This window comes from the organism of the source record quoted next (genome assembly GCF_019968985.1).
Source record: "MAG: Porospora cf. gigantea B chromosome Unknown PgB_NODE_3_length_148095_cov_126.465, whole genome shotgun sequence".
Lineage (NCBI taxonomy): Eukaryota > Apicomplexa > Conoidasida > Eugregarinorida > Porosporidae > Porospora > Porospora cf. gigantea B.
Genome location: NW_027178988.1, coordinates 46,039 through 68,358, shown reverse-complemented (window position 1 = coordinate 68,358; position 22,320 = coordinate 46,039). Strand labels below are relative to the sequence as shown.

Sequence of the window (22,320 nt, the reverse complement as noted above, 5' to 3'; positions counted from 1 at the left end):
GATTATTTCATCAGCACCGTCGTAGGTCTGCAATGGTGGATCTAATATCGTCAGCGCGAAAAATGAAGGTGCCGGCAACTATGACATTGGCGCCCTGCTCCATTGCTACGGCAGCGGTCTCTCTATTCAGTCCACCATCCACTTGGATGTGCAGGTCAGGAAACATCGACCGAGCGGCCTGGACCTTGGGCATCATGTCGTGCATGAAGGACTGACCTCCAAACCCAGGCTCCACGGTCATGATCAGCAGATTAAAGATCAAACCCTTTTCTATCAAAGGAAAAACTGGTTTCACTGGAGTCTTGGGCTTAACTACGATGCCTGCCTTCATACCGTAGCTCCGTATCTGCTCACAGAGCGCCTCTGCTCGTTCCAGCGATTCATCAACAGCTTCCCAATGGAAGGTCACCAAGTCTACCTTGGCTGCAGCCAAAGGGGCAACCCACTTGCCAGGGTCAGTCACCATCAGGTGTGCGTCAAAGAAAAGGTCAGGGCACGCCTTGCGAAGCGACTGTACCACCGGAGGACCAAACGATATATTAGGTACGAAGTGGCCGTCCATGAGGTCCAGATGCACCCAGTCCGCTCCAGCGTCGCATACCTTTCTGGTTTCGGCGGCGAGCTGACTGAAGTCTGAAGCTAGCACAGATGGCGCTATGAGGGGTTGGACCATGGGTGAATATCCTGATTTCGAACAATGGTGACTTACGACCGTGCTATCACCGTCTTCTCGCCTGACGGGCACCTTCTACAGGTGGAGTACGCCTCTGAAGCGGTTCGAAAGGGCTTCTGTGCTGTGGGGATCCGAGGCGCAGACCATTTGGTATTGGCCGTGGAGAAAAGGGCGCATAGCAAGCTGAAGGATTCTGACAGCGGCCCTAAAATCGCCAAGATTGACGACTCGCTGGTTCTCGCCTTCGCTGGCCTACAGGCAGACGCCAGAGTCCTGGTCAACCGCGCACGTGTGGAGTGCCAGTCCTTTCGTTTGAATGTGGAGGACGCGCCGTCTGTAGAGCACGCAGCCACGTTCATAGCGCGCCTGCAACAGACCTTTACTTCTAAGGGCGGTATGAGACCGTTTGGCCTCACGTGTCTAATCGCGGGCTTCGACACCTCGGGGAACCCAGGCCTCTTTCAAACGGAACCCCAAGGCATTCTGACCGCCTGGAAGGCGCAGGCGATAGGACGCAACGCCAAGAGCGTCACAGAGTTTCTGGAGAAGAACTACCGACCTGAAATGAACCGTAAGAAATTCTGTGACTTCTCATACAGTTCTCGACTCCAAAAAGCTGGCAGTGCAGGCCCTTTTAGAAGTTGTGGAGGCAGGCGGCCACTCTATGGAGATGGTGGTCGTCAAACGCATGGAGGGGGCCGACCAGGTGAAGCTGGGACCAGCTGTAGGATGCATGGAACCCGTCACGGCTGAGGAAATCACACAGTTGGTGGACGAAATTGAAGCTGTAGAATCGTAACTCTGAATCACCTTGATGCCGCGCAAAATAAATCATTTTCACATGAAATAATGCCTGACCAGGGTCCCTACGCAACCGGATGGCTTCGAATCGACCCCCCTCAGGGCCACGACGTCCTGCTCCCCAGCTGGATGGCAGGCCAGTACAAGCTGTACCTGCCCGATGTAGACGATCACAACCACGCCATCGACTGGAAGTTCCAGTACTGGAAGGGCGAAGGCGCCGATGACATCGTGCAGATCCCCCAGGAGTCTATCTCCGCAGACACCAAATTCGAGCGGCCCGTGCCTGGGTTCGTCACGTCCAGCCGCAGCGAGGGTCCAGCTCGGGACGCCTACGCCACGGATACATTCCGCCCTACGCGGGTGCCCAAGGAGTACATGGTCTTCCACATGAGCGGCGAAGATTCAAAGACAGTGGTGCAGATCCGAGATGTGCTGATCGAGACTTCACCTAGAGCTACCGTCACTGTGGCGACCACCGATTTGTATGAGTGGCTATCTCGGCCCGGTCACGCGCAGGCGTCCGACTTGGGTGACGCGATTCCGACGCTGAAGGGCATTTACACTCTGTACGCAGACGTGTCCCCTCACACTCGTGTCTGGGCTGAAGACCACGCTTTGGAGTTCGAGGACCACGTCAAGGTCAAGTTCGCCCGGGCCAGCTACAACGGCAGCTGAAACGGTTTGTTTGTGGCGTTTGGTCTTTAGAATACGCGTGACACAAATGTGGAAAGTCCTGAACCTGGCATTCATTCTTGCTCACGCCACAGAAAGCGATGTCCCAGATCCGTTCCGTGGCATCCAAGATGTGCGACTGAACCTTCATAAGGATTTGCTTGAGGAAGATGCCATCACCAGCACCATTGACTGGTCGCTTGTGCTGCAGAACGTGCTCGAGAACCCACTGCTCTACACCAACTTTCTGTGGATGATTCAATGGTTCTGTTGCACCAGCTTATTGTGTTGCTGGGCATGCACTAATCGCGGTCCCAACAAGGCAGACATTGTCGTCAGCGAATGAAAGAACAAAAGAGTTAATTGTATGACGTCCTTAGCGGCCTCTCGCCTTCTAAATGTTCTGATTGGTAACTACGTGGAAGGCATATCAGGGGACACCTTGGAAATAGGATGGCTCAAAGGAGACGTAGCCTTGAAGCGTGTGTCCCTGAAACCGGAGGCCTTCACGGAACTGCCGGCTTCCTTGATCCACGGCAACATTGAGCATTTGCGTGTGGAATTCGGAGTCAAGGCGCTGCTTAGTGATGTGGCTCCACGTGTGACCATGTCGGGACTGAGCGCGGTGTTTCATTTGGGATCTGGGCAAAGTGACCCCTTGGCGGTGAGAATGTAGAAGGGGGCCAAATCAGATGTTCGCTTCGATGAGGGAGCGCTTACTGGACCAAATCGAAGTTCTCGCTCTGTTTGAGCTTCACAATTCCTCTCAGAGTGAGTCATGGCTCAGTAGCCTCGCGGGTTCCGTGGCCCAAAGGGTGCATGTTGAAGTGAATGGAGTTCACATTCGGCTGGAGGCGTCTCTGTCGAATCCTTTTGTACTCGGGTTGTACGTGGAGAAGGCCACTCTTAGCGGTGACACTCGCCTGCTCGACCTAAAGGGCGTGTCCGTCTACTTCAGCGACAGTGGTGCTGGCCCTCTGGAGAGCCTGCTTGTCTACAGTCCCCACACCTATTCTCATGCAGAGCTGAACGAGCTGCTATCACGGCGCTGCGAGTCGCATCTTGTAGCCCCCGTGGACATCTCACTGCTGCTGAAGGAGGAGGCAACGGAGTTACGCGTCAGTGTAAATGTCGTAGAACTGCAGACACGCTGCTCGGTTTCCGTCCTGCGGTCCTTGGTCGAGGTGTATAAGCTGTACCGCATGCATGCCGACCAGCTGATGCATCAGGCGAACGCCAACCTCTGGGGCATTCTGCGGCCGCCTTTCCCCGTGGCGGGCCACTCGGGCGCGTGGTTCCGCTACGCTTCGCAGTGCATATCGCTCACGTCACGTGTCCGTTCTGGCGCTCTACCCCTTTCCGCCTTGTTTCCATGGGCCTATTCTCCCTGCGAACACTTGTGGGCTTTGCCGTCGGTGCCTCTACACGGAGCAGCCTGGGCCCTGTCCAGAGCGAAGGCCCGAACGGAACAGTACATACAGTTGGTCGTCGAAGAACGCACCGACTCCGACGAGATTCGCTACCTGAAGGCTTCTCTCCCCTTGCCCATCTTGTTGAAGGCCCATATTGTTGCAGTCGCTAGGCGGTTTCGTCAACAAAAGACGTCTTCACGTCGCACTTGGTGGTGGGGTCATTCCAAAGAGGCGCTCTCGGAGGATGTATGGTTCGATGCACAGGAAGCGCCAGATGAGTGGTTTGATGCTCTAGACGACGTGGATACTCTCTCTCCTGCTTTACAGTCCGTTTTACAATCCATGATACCGAATCTACATCACTCTACAAGCGCCAAATTTGCCGGGTCAGCCTTAACGTTGTCGGTCAATGTCTCATGTATCAAGGTCGATTTCATCACCGCGAAGTCCTCCGTAACGCTCAATATGCAACTGCTATCTCTGCTTCTCGAGCCGGAGCAGCTGCGAACAACTCTAGCCGGAGTGGCAGTCTCTATAAAGGAGGACGGCGAGCATCTCTCGATCCTGAGTTCCCCTTCATATCGTGCCGTGGAGGTAGCGAGCACCGACGCAGGCGTCCGACTGGACGTGGAGCCCCTGGCAGTGAACTTGACTAGCGCTTCGCTCCACGCGCTTTCCGAGATGGTGGCTGCAGTGTTTCAGGATGCCGAGACTCTGGTTACAGCTGGAAACGGCGGGTCCGACGTCACGGGATTCAGCGAGATGAGGTCAACGAGAAGCGTAAGCGATGTTCGGTCGGCAAGGGGCGTCCCGAGGTGGGCGGTGGCCCCTATCACCGTCAACATGGCCAGCCTGGAGGTCACTTTCCCAGGACATCCAATGGCGGTATCCAAGGGACCCACCTGCCGTCTTTCACTGGGTGTCTTTCGCGCTCGAGTCGAGGCTTCCTCTCCCACGCAGTCTTTATGGCTCCACCAGGGACTAAGTCTCATCATTACACCACTAGTGAAGGCGGAGGCCTGTCTTGGCAGCCTGCGGCTGGCTGTGACACAGCCAGTGTTGGAGATATCACAGGTGACTGCTTCAACCCTCACTGTTCATTGTCCGTGGCGCTCTCCTCTAAAAGCGGCCACGGACTCTGTTAGGTATTTCGTGGAGGTCTCCATCAGTGAAACCAGTTCCCGGCTGAATTTTTCAGATCTGTACGCCGTGTTGCGTGGTTTGCAGTGGCTTCGGCTGCTGGTACCTCCCACGTCGCTCGAGTCTAGTTCTACCGAACGCGGAGGCCACATCTTTGACGACCTGGCCTTCAGTGCTCTGCCTGGGGCGATACGACAGGGATGCCCTACATTAGGGGCTCTGTGGGTCCGAAACCCTACGCAACCCTTCCTGGCCCTCGGACCTAAAGTCACTGTGGCGCTGTCTGTCACGAAGCTGGCGGTACGATTGCCAGTGGTGGATGCTGCAGTTCCCGCTTGGTCAGCACCCGTATCAAGCCGAGGTTTGCTGCATGGCTCCCATCCACACACCCCTTCCGCTGAGAGCTCATACGCGTACCTCTATGCAGACGTGGCCAATGCGAGCTTACTCTTCAGGGACTGGCATCCGCTATTTTCCAGTTTGCAAATGCATCTGCCAAATGTGACTGTGCTCTCTCCGGGAAGCCAGATTGTAGCCGCCTCCCCCGACCCTTTGGAGGTGGAGGTGCGACTGGCAGGGCATGAGGGCTGCGGTATGCTCCAAGGTGCAATGATCTGGCTGGACTTACTTATCCCAACCATTTTGTCTAACTTTCAGCCACTGTTGATCTCCGAAATTTTCCGGCTGCTGACGCTGCCTCTACCAGAGGACATATCGCCTCCGGCAAGCCTCTCTATCGACTCGTACCCCGCCCTGGATCCGAGACGCATGGCGTTGGCCGACTCCTCAGAGGTGAAACTACGTCTTCGCATTGCTGACGCATCCGTTGTCGCTATCCAGTCGGCGGGGTCTGCGCCGATCGCGTCTGTCAGAGTATCCGGCCTCGAGGCTTCTCTCGATGTGCGACGGTTCTCTGTGTATCTGAGTTTCTGGTTTGACGGACTCAGAGCGCTGCATGAGTCCAAGGATGTGACTCCTCTTCGCGTTCATTCTGATGGGCGGTGGGGTGGAGATCTCGTATTCATCCCCTACTACTCTGCATTCAACACTGGGCGCTCCTTGGCAGTGGATGTCAAAGTGCCCTCTCTGGATGTCGTTTTCTTCATGCCTCATGTCCTGGAAATTATTCTCTGGGTGCTGCTGGAGTTCATTCCCGCGTTCATTCCAGACCCGCATTCCTTATGCATCCTTGATGATTTCACGGACACCGACGTGCATGTGCCGGTTCGACTTGACTCTGCAATCAACACAGCGCACCTCGAACTCTCCAAGTTGCTGCTGCCTCTACGCGACTGGCGACCAGAAGTAGCCGAGTTTCTTGCCAGCGGTCGCCGGTTCTGCGATGGGTCCCACACACTTAACACGGTGACGATCAAGCGTCTCGTCGCCGAGATGGACCTCGCGATGCACGACTACAGCTTGACTCTGGAGCCCAGCAGAGTAAGCGTTTCGGGGCTACCGTTCGAGCTTAGCAAGGGGCTCCGCTTGAAGACTGAGCTTTCGCAGCCCGCCGGTCCTCGGAGAGTGCTGATGCTGTCCTTACCGGAAGTCGTGCTGCCGGACTCCCTGCACGCTGCTCTCGAGGTGCATCTGGGACTTAGCGCGACGTCGCACACGGCGGACCTTCCAGTGGAGGCGCGGGTCCTAGTGCAGGAGGCCAGGATCACAGGAAATGTAGATCGCGTACGCCAAATCGTGGAAGCTGTGTTGGACTCCGTCCTAGTCTTCAACGACCCCGAGGCTGAGGTCAAGGAACCAAGCAAGGCGGAAGGCGGACCCGAGCAACTGATCTCCTTGGAGCTCTTCGTGGATAATGCTGAGTGCTACCTGACAAGTCCAGGTCCTGTGAGCTTGCAGTTGGGGAAACTAAAACTGCTTGCAGACCTATTCACCGACGACAGCTTCACTTGTGCGGGCCAGCTCGGCTGGTGCCAGGTGGAAGGTGTTGGAGATCTCTCCATGCAGCTTGGTCAACGGACTGCAGGCCCTGTCTTCCAAGCAGCTCGGTTGCCACAGGAGTCCTTGCTAGATAGATGCTTAGCTCCGCTCCTACTCCAACAGCGACCCGAGCTGGAGGCTTACGATACGTGCTCTCGCCTGTCCTACAGCACGTACTCTGGGCTTAACCTTCGTGTGGACCAGACGGTTGCCTTCGCGCTGTCTCACGCCACCGTAGATGCCCTGTCGGCGCTCCGCGACGCTGACAGCAGCCTCGGACAGACCAGCCTTCGTATGGACGTGGACATCGGACTTGCTGCGGTTCGGTTACAAGTGCATGGTTCGGTACCGGGTCACTTTGAGATCGCCTTGTCGTGTTTCGATGCGAAGGGCTCCTGGCCTGATGCAGTAGCCTCCTCCACCAGGGATATCTACGTGGGCATCGCGGACAAGTACAGCAGCCGACAGCTCATGACCTTACCCTGCGCTGACGTTGCTTGGAAAAACGAGAAGTTCTCTGTGATGCTGGACTCTATGCAGGTGGAGCTGGTGTCCTCAGACCTACCGTGGATCAGGGCACTGATTGTTGACTGGTCGCCTGTCACAATTACAGATGACACGCAGCACACCATACCACGAGCGTCTCTTTCAAGCCACGACACATCTGACTCTGAACCGACGATGGAAAAGTTGGCGACAACGATGTCTGGAAATTACCAGGGTGTGGAGGTCTGCTACCGGAGTGTTGACAGTCTGCCGGATGCTGCGTCGGAGACGCGCTTACCTGCTGCTGGGATCTTTGCGTGCCTACCCCGTCTGGCGTTGGAGATTCGCGATTTGAAGGTGCTCTTGGCAGCGGACTCCCGTGACGTGCTGCACACGGTGCGTGAGGGCATGGCCATACCTTTCGTTATCATGTCTATGGAACCGACGGACGGAGCATCAGGCTGCAGCATCAGCTGCAGCAGTGACGGATTGACGTTCAAGGCTCCATTGTGCCGTCTCACGGGAAAGAGGAAGGGTCTTACGGATCACTTGGTTGATTCCTTGGCTCTCGACGTTAATGTGAGTCGCTACGGCGACCCACAGCTGCTTCTCAGCTCGCTTAATGCAGCCGCATCCATCTCGGCGCTGTGCAGTTCGGTGCTGATGTTGCGGATTTTCTTCAACTCCAGCCATCTTCGAGACGCTGTGGCATCTCGAATCCAAAAAGAGGACTGCGTTCTGGTAAGAAATTCGTCTGGACAGCGAATGGTGTTGGACTTCTCGAAAGGAGTCCCACAAGCCCTCCCCCGTGCGAGCTCCGTGCCCCTCCCGTCTCCGTCAGGCCAAGAAGCCCGTCTGAAGGTGTCCACAGAATTCGCGTCTGACTGCATTGTCTGGTCTCCGAGAATTCTTGATGGCCCCACACACTTACCGGGCCTGGGTTTGATGCTGGAGCCGTCGCTCTCTCCAGGTATCCTGCTACTGGAAGTCAAGGAACCGGTACGTCTAACCACGGCCCTGCCAAGCTATACCCTCCCCACAGGTCGACTCTTGCGACAAGGATGCTTCCTACCGCGTAGGGCTGGCACCACACAGCCTGTCGACGGTGAGGTGGTCACCATGTCGCTCTCGGAGGCGTTGCAAGGGAACCTGTGGACCGTCGACGTGGTAGAAGCTTTCGTCGTAACCTCGAACCTTCCGTTCGTTGTGAAGATGGAAGTCGTCAAATCGCCTGTGAGAGTCGACTTCATTGGAGATGACGGCTCTCTGGAGTATTCTGAGTTGGGGTCTGCCCTGGCAATTGAAGTTATGGAGCTTCTGCCTGGAGCCAGAGTCGTGCTCTCTCCTCTTACATCGCAGATCGCTTTGAGCTTGTTTTTGGAAGGCGGGGTTGCAGGGAGCAGACGACTCGTGTTCTCTTCAGCCAGCCCCGCCGACTGCGAGAGTCTCCTGATTCCCTTATTCTGGAAAACATCATCCGTAAACGTGGTTGCCGTCAAGACGAATCCCTTCGAGATCAAATTGTCCATGTCTTACGTTCGCGTGGATTGCGTCTCCGTCCTGCAGTTTCCTCCAGTTGAGTTTTCCACGTTGGAGGAGGGTTTGGAATTCGGAGACTACGTGATTCGCCCTCTCCAACCAGATTGTCCCGTCCTGGAACTCGTCTGTCAGGGCGAGGTTCAGACCATTCACTTGATGGAGGACTCGCACGGGTCGTGTGGCCCTCTGTCCTGGTTTCTGGACCAAGTCGGTCTGTCAGAGCGGTTTGTGGCAGTCCACATTGAGCCAAGATTTACAATCGTTAACCACACCTCCCAGGAAGTCGTTGTTGACGGCCTCCCACTGCCTCCTGCGTCGCGCGTGCACTGCTGGCCTCCCCAGCCTTGGTCGTTGCGGCTACCGGACTCCGCGGTCGCCGTGCGATTCGGACACCTGGTGTCAGGGCCTCTCCTGTGCCCGCCGTGCAGCCTTATCTGGTGTGAGACGTCTCTAAACAAGGCTGTCTTGGAAGAGATGACGCATCTTGGCGAGAGAGCGGGGCGCCTGTTGATCGAGAAGAGGGTCGACGTGCCTGTTATGGCCATCCAGGAGGGATGTACAGTTCCCGTACCGCTCAGCGGAGCAGAGTGGGGGTGGCAGGACCTCACGTCAGACCTGTACCTGCGATTCTTCACAGATATCGACTGCACTCCACCGGTCCAACCTAGCGCACTAACGGCATCTGGGTCGTCCAGTTTCCCTATTGTGAGTCAGTACGTCCTGAAGTCGCCTTCGGGCGACTTGGTCATTCTGGTGAGGTGTGAGCCGCCCGCCTACGCCCGAACGACAGTCTTCGTGGTGCGGCGGAGCGACTACGCGGCCCTGCTAGACGAGCTCTCCGGCGAGGTAGCCTCGCCATTGCTTCCATTCGGCTCGCTAACCCTCACGATGAATGCAACTATCGGCATCTTCGCGGAGGGGCCTGCGTATAGAGTGCCGCAGCATATAGCGACACTGGTGGTCTCCAAGCTCGTGGCCAGGCTCGGTCAAAACAGTCAGAATACCATCAGCGTGTCGCTGGAAGCTGAACGGCTACGCGTCTTCGACCCTAAGGCGTTCATATCGCCGAAGCTCTGCCCCACTGGGGGGTCGGAGTTTCCAGCGATGCTCGACATTCAACGTCGCAAAAGGATAGCGCTGCAGCTCGAAGCCCAGGTCATGATCTCGGCCCACACGCCAGCGGAGGACGAGGACTCCCTCGCCGTGCTCTTTAAGTCGGTCACCGTGGTGGTGGGGCCTGTTAACGTCAACCTGGACTTACGCGTCCTGTTGGAGATGGCCAGTCTCTTGCGAAACGAGGTCCCGTCTTTCAACACTGAAGCCTCTCGCGGCGGGACCCTCGTAGGCGTAGTGGCTGTCCGTCTGGATGCGTCACCGATGCGGGTATCCTTCAGGCCCTCACTTCCGTCTTCCTCAGAACTGATTGGTGCCCTCTCTGAGGTACACTCTTGGCCAGTGGAGGCGTTGCACTTCTCGTCAAGCATGGGTAGTATCGTACCCTTACGAAAGCTGCCGGTCGTCGGTGAGCAAATTCTTGAGAAGTTGAAGGTGAGTGACGGGAAGAGGTTCCACGCAGGGCTCTCCGGCCTGGGCGGCCAGACTTCTGTTCGGTTTCACGCTCTCCTTGGTTCTTTTCGGGGCGCCTCTAGCGCTCGGATTCGACCTCCTTGAGTCCATAAAGTCGGGTAACGACCCACTTATAATTCTCCGAATGTCATTGTCTAGGTTTTTACGTAATGCTAGTCTTTTGATGGGTGGCGCCCATAAGGGCACGCGCAAGGTCCTAATGCCTTTGCAGTGGTGCACTGGGTCCGTACAGAGGTCCATCCGGGACGTCCTTGGCCCTCTCGAGGCGTTGTTGTCTGAGTATAGCCAACCGCTGCTGCACGTAGCACAAGCTATGGACAAGGTCAGCAAGAAACTCGCTGAGTCGGCTATTCACATGCTGGACGGCGTCCCGCAGTACGTGGCTGTGGTCTCCGGATCTGAGAGGCGTGGGGTGCCAGCCAGCCGCGCGTGGATGGCTCGCACTGTCGGGTTGCTGACCAGGGCGCACTTGCAGCACCCACGAAAGAACGTGGTCGGTTCGCTGGATTTCGTCAGAGCGCTGTTCTTGCTTTCCGATCACACTTTCATTATCAGTTCGACGGGCTACGTGCTGCTGTGCGGAGAGGCTGTGACGCTTGCCATTCCTCTGGTCGATTTGCTGGATGTACGGAAGGAAATGGACCGTATTGTCATCTCGTGGAGCGAGGGAGACGCGTCTGTGTCTCGACTAGACCTAATGGCTCCGACGGAGCTGTTGTGGTCCATTCGACGTGAGTGGGCGGTCTGTGGCCAGCACGAAATCTAACACGTGATATCGATTTCTAGGACTGTACGACTCGTCGTCGTTTACGCCTGTTGAGCGCGATTTTCCGTTTCTCCTTTGCAGCGGCTTCTGGGTCCAGTATTTCGAGTTGCTTTCTGGCAGTCGCCTTCTGCAGCTTGGTCTTGGTGCGAAGTCTTTTGATGGCAGAGATGTGCTTGGACACAGTAGGAGACCCCACTGCTTTCTCCAAGTCGCGTTGGCAGTTTTGGCCCAAGGTCGATAGAAACTGACGCCTCTCGAAGGCGTCAAGACGAGGCAGTTGCTTCCACAAGTCCACTGTGGAGTTCAGCTGGAGGCCACGTCTCTGGGAGCGGACCAGCTCCACGTGCGTGGGGGCTTTCGCTTGAAGTGTCAGACAGAGACGCACGATATGGGGTAGCAGGGGAGAAGCATCGTGCAACATGCCTTCCGTTGATATGACCTGCGTCACGAGATCGGCGACGCAGCAGAGTCGAATGAAAACGTTGCTGTGGTCGAAGGAGAATTTGCAACCCCAGTGAACAGTCTTTGAAACCAGCCAAAGCACCCCGCTGCGCGTCACGAAGTCACCCTCGACGTCGTGAGTGTGGAAGTTGGATTCGACCAGGCACCGCAGCAATGCTGCGAGTACGGGTCTGTGGCAGGCTGTCCACAGGCCGGAGCTGGCCTCCAACGATGCCGACTTCACAGAGCGACTCAGAGCGACCAGAAGGTACTCGGGAAACGACTTGACAGAGTATCCAGGGTCACACAAGGAGGCACACACCAGCGGCATAGCCTCCGCAGAGGGGGTTTGCAAATTCGCCTTCGTTCGCGACGAGTCCAGCAGCTCTGCTAACGACTCACAGAAGGCAGACCTGGTTATCAGCGACAGCTCGGTGTCTACATCCATGACGTGACGGATGCACCACTGCCAAACAAGCAGCAGCGCCTCAGAGGGCACGTGGAAGTCGACCTTCTCTTGAAAGTTGAAAGCACTCGTCCAGGTGCCATGACAGGCCGAACGCCGCAACGTGGAGACCTTCAGGGAGGTTTTTTCGAGTGCTTCCGATGCAGATTTCGCCAACTCACTCACCAAGGAGATCATAGCGTCGACCATGCTCAACCTGGATGAGCCAAACTCCATGCAAGCCACTTGGTCGCCGCCAGAGCGCAACGCAGCCTCGGTGGCCGTCACCACATCCTCCTCTACGAACGCCTGTGAGCTGGAAGGCCACACGCATGAGAGAATTGTCAAAGATGTGGCGTCCTCCACTGCGTTAGAGCCCAAGCACCGTACGAAAACGGTGAGCATTCGGAGGAGACCTCTTCGGCCAGGTTCCTTGTGTCCCATGAAGAGCTTTGTGACAAGTGGATAGAGCTCTCGCTGCACCACTTTGGCTCCCAGCCTCTCGAACAGCGCCAACATAAACTGCTGAAGGCTGACGACGAGCTGCGTGTCGTGTTCCACGGAAAGCCGGTGGCCCGCTTTCAGTGCAAAAAGTCTGGAGTAGTTGTGGTCCAGCTCCTCATACGCCAAACCCTGCATGACATCACCTAGACATAGCAGAGCGTGGCGACGGCCGACGTCGACGTCGTAGTACAGGTTGTCAAGAAGGTACTGAATGCGCTCCTTCTTCGCCTTGGGCGCCATGGGATATGCCAGTACAAACTCTGTGAAACACTTGCGGGCGACCTTAGAGTCTGCAGCCGAGCCCTTCACCACAATACGAGCAACTGCATCCATGGCGGAGTACAACAGCTCAGCGGTCTCCGCCTCCAAGGTATCAGGCCTGATAACGTTGAAGAGGAGGAGTCGGAGCAGGCCTAAACTGGTGGACACCAGAGCTGGAACTTCCAGACCCATGGCAGCCTGTCCAATCAGGGCCCCTTTGAAGGTACGTCGCACGCATTTCAGTGCAGCCGTCCTCGTTTCTTCGGCATCTGGCTGCTGCTCCAGCTTGGTGTAATGCCTGCGAACGTCGGCGTCCGTCACGAGAGCCTTGCTTAGCAACGCGGAATCCAGCCACTCCGAACCACGATTCCTTCTGATAAGAATGGACAAGATCTTCGTCGAAACACGAAGCAAGCCACCAGAGCTGCCTGCAGCTCCCAGAAGCTCCACCATATTTAACACAGCCACGGCTATGACGGGTCCGTAGGCATCGAGCGCCGCGACATCGAGTGGAAGCATCCTCACCAGGTTGTTGGCCACAGGCGCGAAGAGATCCGAGAGCGTGGAACAGAGCAACCTCACCATGGAGGCACACGTGCCATTCAGTTCCTGCCTGAGTGCGTCAGGGTCCAGAGAGTCCTCGTCGTCGTCGTCGCTCTCTTCCTCATCATCGACATCCCTCAAGCGAAGAGGGTGGTTCCGTAGGAAGGTTCCTTTCATAAGATGACTTGCGGCTGTGGCGACTGTACAAGCCCGCTGCGAAGGGTCAAACCCGCGCGCTCGCTTGACGTAGTCCGACACCTTACGACCAGCGGAAGCGCCTGGCTGCAACACGACGTAAGCATCCTTCCTCTTGGACGCAACGGAGCGACCTGATGACGCGTCCGGGAGGTTCGATTCGACAGAGTCCAGTTTTCGAAGCTCGGATAGGAATTGAAAATCCGCGACGCCCGTATCTAGAGACTGGAGAGCGCCAGAGTCGGCCAGTTCCATCAGCTTGGGGCCTTTTCGGTGCGTAATCCGTTGAACCCTAGCCGTAGACTCATCGTAAATTTCGTCGGCCAAAGCGTAAAGTCCCCTGGCAACTCTGACACGGTCCACCAAGGTTACTCTCCTGTTGAACTTGAGCCCATCAGAGGCTGCGTTGAACAGCGCACTGACCTTGTTCAACAGTTTCGTGGAAAATGCTCGTCTTTCACCTAGCAGTTCCACTTTGGCACCTGAATTAGCTACCTTTCAGCAGGCTCACCAGTAAGCAGTCCGTAAAGGAAGAAGTATACATCATTACAGGCTTTCTTAGGGGAGAGCACCGCAGTTAAAATCTGCACCAATTGTGCGGCTCGCGAGGCGCGCCCTTCTCGGGTACTCCATTTGAAGCCCTCGGGCAGGTCCGGGTCCTCCGTTCGCCTAATCTCGGCGGCTAGTATCGGCATCACCTGCTCTAGAATGTCATCGACGCAACCACGGAAGTCGAACTGCGGTTCTGACAAGTCTCCCAGCTCCTCCTCGATGTCTTCATCCGCCAAATGGGAGTCTGAGAACTTGTAGAGAATACAATGAACACTGTAGACGAGCACAGGTTGCTGGTATCCGTCTCGCAGAACCCCTCGTAGCAACGCGATAACCCAGGCGAGGTAGCGTGGGCCCAGCTGCATCGCCATGTGAACGACAGCCTTCCGCGAGATTGCGCGAGAGCTTTCAATTTTATTGCGGAGACCAACGCTGGTTGCGTGGAAGAGGGGTGTCAGCCGACGGTGGAATTCCTCCTTCGGAAGACGTCGAATGAGAAGAAGGCACGCAGCAGCAACCTCCGGTCGCACCGCCGTCAAACGTTTCTTGCCAGTCTTCCCCTTCTTGTAGAGCAGCTTGTTAAGTCGAGGAAGCAGTTCATGGCGAATATCCTGGTGAATACCATCGATGCCTGTGACTCGACCTTCAGCAGGGAGGTCCTCGTCCTGCTCCTCGGACTCCTCCTCGTCTTTCTCCTCGTCTTCCTCGGCGTCGTCCTGTCGCGCTGTGGCCTCCCGCTGCCGCTCAATCAATTCCCCCACTTCCTCAGGGCTGAGTTCTGACACCTTCACGTCGAACTTCTCGAACTCCACAGCCGAGAGCAGAGCGCAAAGTACGCTTACAAGGCGGAGATGCAGTTGTGGCTCCTTCGTGATCTGGTCCAGAAGGTGAACTGCAGTTTTTACTACAAACCTCCAGGACGACTGCCGTGTTACGCTGCTCATCAGTATGATTCCAGCTGCTCTGTACGCCTGGGTAACTTCGAAGGCCTTCAGCTGCAGGGCAGCGTGTAGCCCAAGTGGTGCTAAGAATCGGGCAAGCGTCGGTTGGCAAAATAATCCAGAATCCACTTGTTTCGCCACCGCCTTCAGTTGCGTCGCGCGTACATGTAGCGAAAGCGCCATGACGTCCTCAAAGAATTCAGGATCCTCCACCAGCGCCAGGTCCAAAGAGAGCGAGCAAATGACATCCCCAGTCGTTGGGAGGAACGACGCTAAGGGATGCCAGCTGCAGACGAGTAGCCGCAACATCTTCATGGACAATCGTTTGGTCTCATCGCTGCCCGCGCGGAGCACTGAAGACAGGCAAGGTATCAGAACCTCGGCGAAGGTCGCCACGATCACGGCAGCTTGCTGGGTCTCTCTTGAGTCGCACTCCTGACCAACACTCTTGGCGGAGGCCATATTCTGCACACGACCAATCCAAGCGGTCAGAAGATCGTAGACTGCCACGCTAAGCCCGAAGTCGAACTCACGGACGCCGACGTAGTAAACCATCTGCTGGACGATCAGCTGCGCAGAGTGCTCGTCAAAGAAGCCGCCTTTTTGAACAACGGATGTCAGGTAGCCCAAAGCGCCGTGCGCGAGGTCAGGGCTGTCGTCGAGACCCACGACGTGATTCATGGAGAGCAGGGCCGTTAGAACTGGCGCGTCAAAAGGCAGCCCTTCCAGAAGATGTTGGAATTCTGCCACCATGGATGTGCCCTCGCCAGCCTCTTTTTGTAAAGCGGAACACGAATCGGACAGCGAATCCACTAAGGCGACAGCATTGGCGTGTCCCTCGGAGATTAAATGGGCCTTCAGCAGGAGTCGGCAAAGTGTACATCTGAGCTCGATGTCGGGAACGGTTCCTACGAAAGGAAGCAGCTGCACTTGGAACCAGTCCAAGGAAGTGGAGGGAATCAAAAGATTGAATAGAGACTTGTCCATAATGGTAAGGTTCTGCCTAACTACCCATACCGAGGCTCTGGGGTTCTTTGGAAGGGTGTCTGTCATAAGTCGCACGAGCTGTAACCCGATACATCCCAAAGCTGAGAGGTCCTCGTCCTTTAGCGACTCCCAAATGTATCCAATCAGCTCCAGCTCTTGCCGAGTGGGAATGCTCTTACCGCTTCGGCTAGAGTAAATCTCGTGCCTTTGGCGCCAGCTGAAAATTGATAGAAGCTGTTGAAGCAGCAGCGGAACGTGCGGGCGCAGCAGGTGCCACGAGTCCTCATCTACGGGGTCTCCCTCTTCGGAGACTCCGCAAAGTCGAAGAGCCACACAGATCACGCTCTTCATAAAGGCAGGGCACATCTCTCTGTCAACCGAGACAGAATGTTCCATACCAGGACCTGTCATACCTTGGAAGAGTTTAGTGAGCAGAGAACTGCCAACTGAATCGAAGAACTGTAGCGAGCCGGCATCGCAAGCCATGGTCTCCACGAAGGTCAACGCCTTGCTCGCACGTCCAGTAAGCAGTTTGTCAGCGAGGTCCTCAATTTGAGGCTGCATGGCCTGTAACCCTGGTAGCAGCAGCACGTTAAACTTATCATGATGGTCACGACACAGCATTTGAACAATGTCCCAACATACATTGATCTGTTTGGCCGCATTGGACTGCGCGCGACCAGGTTCAGGGAATGGCGAGAGCTTCAGCTGTCGACTGCAGCAACAGAGGAATCCCAGAACAAACGGGACGAATCGCTCCAAATTTTTCCGGCAGCTGCTGAGTAGGGATTTCAAACCAGTGAGCGTGCTGAAGTGCAGGGCTATGGTGTTCCGGTCAGCTCCGCGGGGCCACATGTCAACCGGCACCGAGTTGAGAGAGGAGTCTCCAATAGTGACCCAAAACGTCTCTGAAGTAGCTTGAGCCAGTATATTGACAACCGTCCGCTCGTGACCGAAGAAAGGCGCTAGGCATTGCCCTATAAACACCGCGATATACTCGCACTCCACGTCAGCGATCGCCCGATACACGGCCAACTGAACGCTGGTCTGTTTGGTCGACAGCAGCACTCCCACGAGAAGACGAAGAATAATCGGGAGCAAATACCGATGATCATCGGAGAGGAATCCCGATACCCCCAGACTGTTCCGCGTCAACAACGCGGGAATGTTCTCCTTTCGCGCGAGCTGGGAGAAGAAGCCTGCGTAGAGCTTGATGTGCGGGTTTCTGGAAATCAGGAAGTCGACAGCTGCGGTTCGGAGTGCCTGGAGTGTTGACTGGCAGACTTCTTCCTCGATAGTTTGGCAAATCCTTTGGCAAATCCTCTGGGTGGCATCAGAGCAAGGCATGGTTGCGCAAGCTTCCAGGATGGCGGCAAGTGTCACCTCATTGTGGTAGTGTCGGTTCTTAACGTAGGCGTCGAGGCGTTCACGCACCACGTCAAAAACAATATCGGTCAAGGCGCCACATGGCTCCAACAGCAGAGAAACACCCCGACATAGGCACTTGAACTGAGTGATGGCATCGGTTTGCGGTTGTGCACGGAAGGCTCGAAGTTCTAAGTCCTCCACCTGCTCCTCGAAAACGGCGTGCGTGCTCCTCAAGGCCGGAAACTGCTCCGGCACCATCGCGGCCACCGGTTCCTTGGCCAGGCGGGTGAACAGCGCCTTAGCGTCCGTTCCCTCCGCTCGCGCTGCGGATTCGTGCACGAACGTGGGCTTCGGAGAGGGAGCGGAGATGGTAAACGTTTGCATTCGAGCTATCACAGCTCGTACCGCCGCTTCAACAGCGTGAGGGGGTGCAGCAAGGACGGCGCCAGACGCCTTCTTGCGCCTCTTAGACGCTCGGCCTGACCCCGCCATCATACCCATGGCCTCAACCATGGCATCCATCACTGGTGCAAACTTCGTACTGGCCTGCGCCACAACGAAGATCATGCTTGCGTCCAGCACAGGTCCCGGCTCCAACTTCGAGGCCTGTTCCACAAAGTTGAACAGGGACAGCTTCTTACCTCCAGCGGCTTGCAAATCGTTCGGCGTCCTCTCGATCTCGAGAGCCACCTCCCACAATGTCGACCCGGCAGCGGCCAGAAGGCGCAGGGCTTGCAGGCGAACGCCCATATGGTCCGACCCTACGGCTTCGTAGAGGAGGTTGGAATCGCTCTTTACAACAAGTGAGAGTAGGACGGCTGCTACGTCCTGGTCCTTCATGGAAAAGGCTGTCTCTATCAGAAGAGTGCTGTTGATCTCCACTCCCGAGTATAATGTGGACTGCTTGAACAGGTAAGCTCGCAGTAAACTGGCGGTGTGAATGGAGGTCAAAATCTCCTGAGACCGCGATAGCGCCAACTCCCGGGCATCAGCACGAGAGACGCCCAGCCAACGAAGCGCAGCGAACAGCCCTGCAAGACCCCACTCGGCGTCGCAAACTTGTGAGGTGCACGCCAGCTCCGTGCACGGATCCGAAAGTGAAGGGGCTAGGAGAGGCCCGTGAATCGGATACTCGCAGTGTACAGACTTCTGGACTGCGGCGAGATCCAGGCCCTCCATGCGGCTTTTCAGAAAGAGTACGAGACCTGGCGAGGCCTGGTGCTGCAGGCGCAGCGCTATCCAGGGGAGCAGTGGCTCAGGACAGCTGGTAAGACAGCTTCTTATGAGTTCGTCACCATGGTATAGGCCAGGCTGGACACCGTCGGCCACTTGCAAGCAGAAGTCGAAGATCCACCCTGGTTGCACGGAATCTGTTGCCGGGACCTTGCAGCTAATCTTGTCGTCTAGTGTCAGTCGAGAATTGTGTTGCACCAGTAGCGTCGAAAGGGCAAAATGGGCTGCTAGCGACGAGGCAGACATCTCCACCAGGGAGTCCAGACGCAGAGGAAGAGTTTCCGACTTGATCACGGGCGGCCAGTGATTCCAAAGAAGACAGAGCTCAATGGGAAGGCCCTCCACTTCGTCCTCGGGTAGCCGTTGCAGCAATCCGTTCTCCACCCGTTCTTGATAGCGAGTAGGCGTGCGGTTGCCGGTAGGGTCCACAGCTTTTGTCTGACTGGTGTCGTAGCGGACAAGGCGGTAAAACCATCGAAGGACATCGCAAGCGAATCGGTGACGTTGGAGGGGAGGAATCTGGGCCAGCCATGGCATGGAGTCGATCTCAAATAGGTAGTCCTCCACTACATCTAACTGATGAGCGCTGATGGCACCGCAAACATTTCGTACGGTTTCGAAGCAGAGGCCGGCAAGTGGCCTCACAGCACTCTCAACACCCGACATGACAATGACCTCCATTAGCGCGTTGAGCACCTGGTCAAATCGGTTGAGGCCCACAGAGCGGCGGAGGACGGGCCGCAACCCTTCGATGATTTCAATCTGGTGGGATGCAGGCTCAAAGAGTAACCAAGGCCCTAGCAGAGGCGCAAATGCGGGCATGTCCCGAATCAGGGGGGCATACAGCGAGCCGACCAGGTTCTTCCACGCTGACAGTACCGGCTCGGCGACATTCATGTCCGCGCCACTGAGACAACCCATCAGTGCGGCAAGGATACGCCCCAGCTCAGGCAAGACCTCGGCTTGGACATCCTTCACGACGGTCTCCAGCACAGGGCACACAGACCGGTAGCGCACGCCCCGACTGGTTCCAGAGGCCTCCAGCGCGGCGAGCAGCTCGGTCACCACGGTCGGCAGGTTCGTCAGAAGTTCAGGAAGCGATCCTACTAACGGACACAGCTTCTTTCTAACATCCACATACGATGCATCCTTACGTTCCCGCCGACTTAGCGCGTCAGCAGTTAGCGTCATAATTGGGTGATTTTAATGTCGAACCTCTTGGAGGCCTGGATTGGTGTGGACGTCAATATCATCACTGTGGACGGCCGCGTGTTTGTTGGCGTGCTTAAGGGCTTCGACCAGTCCGCCAACCTCATCATCGCCAACGCAGTAGAACGGGTCTTCTCGGCCGATGCCCCAGTCAAGCACCTCCCTCTTGGACTCTACCTTCTTAGGGGAGACAACGTGTCGGTGCATCCTCCCTGTCTATACGCAGCGTCTCCGTGGGCGAAGTAGATATGGAGGTCGATCGCAGGGTTTCCGCGTTACAAGCAGCCCCATTAAAGCAGGTGTGACGCACAACCCCCCTTAACGCAGTTTCGTTGACTGTACACAGTAGAAAGCAATTGATTAAATCAGCGGCTCGATGCCGACTTCAATATACCTTCTTGATCGTGACTCTTGAATGAAGCTGAACCTGACCCGTCAAGCTCTCCAGCCTTGAAAGATTCGCTCTTGTGGACGTTTTCGCTCCTGTCGACGTTTTCGCTCCTGTCGACGTGTTCGCTCCTGTCGATGTGTTCGCTCCTGTCGACGGACTCCTGGAGCTGTGTGCGCATGGTGGGGGAGGGAATGGCGTTTATGGACTGCATATAAGCCTCTCTGTCCCGGAAATTTACTTCCCGCTGATCAGTCATAGACATCTTTGCGGTGTTCATACTCTCCGCGTCGTAGGTTTCCAGCACACGGATAACGTCTTCGTGCTGTTTTGACGGAAGGAAGGCCGAGGCGATGTCCTTTGGTGTCCTTCCAAACATGTCGGCGGTCTCGGGATCCGCTCCGCAGCTTTCTACGCAGAAACGGATAGCCTCGTGGTGGCCTCCTCGAGCTAGGGCGTGCATTGTCTTCTCACCGTAATCGTCGAGATCGTCGAACGACGCGCCCCACGCTACGAGAAGAGAGACCATGTCTGAGTGCCCTTCCATCGCTGCAATTTGCAGAGGGGTGAATCCAGCCACGTTACGAGCATTCACGTTGAAACCGCCGCGAAGCAGCTTCACTGCTGGGCGAAGCTTATTGTAGCAAGCAGCGTAGTGTAGAGCGCCGTTGAAACCCCTTGGTTGAACGAGTCCGCCTTCAGTGCAATCGTCGGCAGGAATCACACCTACAGTCTCCTGAGGGATGGACTTGCCTTCCTTTAAAAGTTTAGCCTCGTCGCGCGCCCGTTGCTTGATCAACTTCTCGACGTCTCCGTCACGATCGGTTACGGTAGCGGCAATTATCTGATCGTCTAATTCCTGCTCCTCCTTCTCCTTCTTCTCATGATAATAGAGGTTGCGCCAGTAATGCCACTGCTTGAACCAAGCGACGTAGGCCACCAACGAGATCAAGCCGAAGGCGAACATCTGCCACGCAACCTGGTTGAAGTCACCAGCTACGGCGATAGCAGCTCGTGCTTCGTCGGTGCACCAGAAAATGCCACCATTGAAGCTTTCCGAGAAGCTGAGAAACCAATCTGTCGAATTAGGTTGGTCCAGATTGAGGATCAGATCTCCCGCTGTCTTTAAGCTTGCCTTGGAACTCTCCCAGGTATTCTGCACTTCGTCGACGAATGTACGTTCTGCGTAATTCACGACGCCGAATACCCCAACAAGGGCAATGCCCACCAGGAGGCACAACGCTCCGAATGTGCCCAGTAGAACCCAAAGACAGCACAACGCTCTGCAGACATTTCCAGTATTCCTCCTAGATGTTTCTCGACGCGTCCTGCGCTTGCAACAGATGCACCAAAACAGCACCAACGCATAGAACCAGAAGAGGAAGACAATAACTCCGTACGTCCAGGTGCCATAGTTAATATAGGGGATTAGGCCTCTCAGCTGTTCCCACAGAGGACTGGCCTCATTGAAGGCATCCGTAGCCACGTCGGGCATCTTGGTGCAAAGATCACGGAGACCACTAGCATCAATGGCTGCCGTCAATTCAGCGGACGGGCTCGTGGGCTCAACGAATTGAAACAAGGCAGTCACCTTATCTGTCAGCGTCGTAGACGTGAAGTGATTCTTATCGGGACACTCCATGTCGAAGAGGTAGTACACCCAGATGTAGTAAGCGAGGACGGCCATGGTGTACATGACCACGAACAACCAGAGAACTGTCGCGAAGGTGACGAGGCAGTACTTGCGACCTTTGATCTCCCAAAGGGGCAACCGATCCCGGTCGTTGCAACAGCTATTGCAGTAGCAGGCGCCCGTGCACCGCCGACAGCACTTGCAGCAACCGAAGAAGACGTTGTGACTCCAAATGGCGATACCCCAGATCAGACTCATGATAGCAGCGACCGTGTGCAGTGGCGCCATACCCAGGGACTTTAGCATCATCACGGGTACGTTGCCGACGATGTCGGGAGCGACACCAGTACTGGACTCTGGAGACTCAGAAGACTCAGCTAACTTGAAGCAGCAGTTGTGGTCACTTACGTCTGACGCGCAATCTGTATCCCTCCAGCAATCCAGAAAGCCGGACACATCAAATAGAAGTAAACCTGCGAAGTTCGAGAAAGCCGCGGAGTAAGGGTCGAAGTAGTGACAGTCCTGCACGGTGTCCTTCGGTTGCACGTCAAAAAAATTCCGGGGACTATCTGTTTCCTGGGTCACAGTCTTCGCCATCACTCA

The 22,320-nt window shown here is 56.1% G+C and overlaps 8 protein-coding genes across 14 annotated transcripts; 5 read left to right on the top strand and 3 right to left on the bottom strand.

The window, feature by feature from the left end:
• Nucleotides 1-10: 10 nt before the first annotated feature.
• On the bottom strand, nt 11-673 carry KVP17_000397 (uncharacterized protein; the record flags this gene model as incomplete). 2 transcript variants are annotated; one of them, XM_068521021.1, is made up of 1 exon in its annotated part: nt 11-673. In XM_068521021.1, the coding sequence occupies one exon, from the start codon at nt 671-673 to the stop codon at nt 11-13; it is 663 nt and encodes a 220-aa protein (XP_068374625.1). The 2 variants fall into 2 exon arrangements, with proteins under 2 accessions (XP_068374625.1, XP_068374624.1); XM_068521020.1 differs by having other exon boundaries at nt 11-562.
• A 24-nt stretch (nt 674-697) lies between these two features.
• Nucleotides 698-1,472, top strand: KVP17_000359 (uncharacterized protein; the record flags this gene model as incomplete). The annotated part of the gene is made up of 2 exons (XM_068520779.1): nt 698-1,244; nt 1,273-1,472. 2 exons carry the CDS (start codon nt 698-700, stop codon nt 1,470-1,472), a joined length of 747 nt encoding a protein of 248 aa, XP_068374548.1.
• Nucleotides 1,473-1,522: 50 nt separating this feature from the next.
• Nucleotides 1,523-2,152, top strand: KVP17_000394 (uncharacterized protein; the record flags this gene model as incomplete). The annotated part of the gene is made up of 1 exon (XM_068520994.1): nt 1,523-2,152. One exon carries the CDS (start codon nt 1,523-1,525, stop codon nt 2,150-2,152), a length of 630 nt encoding a protein of 209 aa, XP_068374621.1.
• Nucleotides 2,153-2,198: 46 nt separating this feature from the next.
• Nucleotides 2,199-2,495, top strand: KVP17_000354 (uncharacterized protein; the record flags this gene model as incomplete). The annotated part of the gene is made up of 1 exon (XM_068520725.1): nt 2,199-2,495. The coding sequence occupies one exon, from the start codon at nt 2,199-2,201 to the stop codon at nt 2,493-2,495; it is 297 nt and encodes a 98-aa protein (XP_068374536.1).
• Nucleotides 2,496-2,516: 21 nt separating this feature from the next.
• KVP17_000358 (uncharacterized protein) lies at nt 2,517-11,017 on the top strand (the record flags this gene model as incomplete). Of its 4 annotated transcripts, XM_068520775.1 has the most annotated exons (3): nt 2,517-2,813; nt 2,842-10,212; nt 10,241-11,017. In XM_068520775.1, 3 exons carry the CDS (start codon nt 2,517-2,519, stop codon nt 11,015-11,017), a joined length of 8,445 nt encoding a protein of 2,814 aa, XP_068374544.1. The 4 variants fall into 4 exon arrangements, with proteins under 4 accessions (XP_068374544.1, XP_068374546.1, XP_068374545.1 ...); XM_068520777.1 differs by lacking the exons at nt 2,842-10,212; nt 10,241-11,017 and having other exon boundaries at nt 2,517-2,825; XM_068520776.1 differs by lacking the exon at nt 2,517-2,813 and having other exon boundaries at nt 2,854-10,335.
• Nucleotides 11,018-11,033: 16 nt separating this feature from the next.
• Nucleotides 11,034-19,678, bottom strand: KVP17_000411 (uncharacterized protein; the record flags this gene model as incomplete). Of its 3 annotated transcripts, XM_068521254.1 has the most annotated exons (2): nt 11,034-13,888; nt 13,918-19,678. In XM_068521254.1, the coding sequence occupies 2 exons, from the start codon at nt 19,676-19,678 to the stop codon at nt 11,034-11,036; spliced, it is 8,616 nt and encodes a 2,871-aa protein (XP_068374645.1). The 3 variants fall into 3 exon arrangements, with proteins under 3 accessions (XP_068374645.1, XP_068374644.1, XP_068374643.1); XM_068521253.1 differs by lacking the exon at nt 13,918-19,678 and having other exon boundaries at nt 11,034-13,661; XM_068521252.1 differs by lacking the exon at nt 11,034-13,888 and having other exon boundaries at nt 13,898-19,678.
• A 15-nt stretch (nt 19,679-19,693) lies between these two features.
• Nucleotides 19,694-19,942, top strand: KVP17_000409 (uncharacterized protein; the record flags this gene model as incomplete). Its single annotated transcript, XM_068521226.1, has 1 exon — nt 19,694-19,942. One exon carries the CDS (start codon nt 19,694-19,696, stop codon nt 19,940-19,942), a length of 249 nt encoding a protein of 82 aa, XP_068374641.1.
• Nucleotides 19,943-20,061: 119 nt separating this feature from the next.
• Nucleotides 20,062-22,314, bottom strand: KVP17_000405 (uncharacterized protein; the record flags this gene model as incomplete). The annotated part of the gene is made up of 1 exon (XM_068521155.1): nt 20,062-22,314. One exon carries the CDS (start codon nt 22,312-22,314, stop codon nt 20,062-20,064), a length of 2,253 nt encoding a protein of 750 aa, XP_068374637.1.
• Between the last annotated feature and the right edge of the window lie 6 nt (nt 22,315-22,320).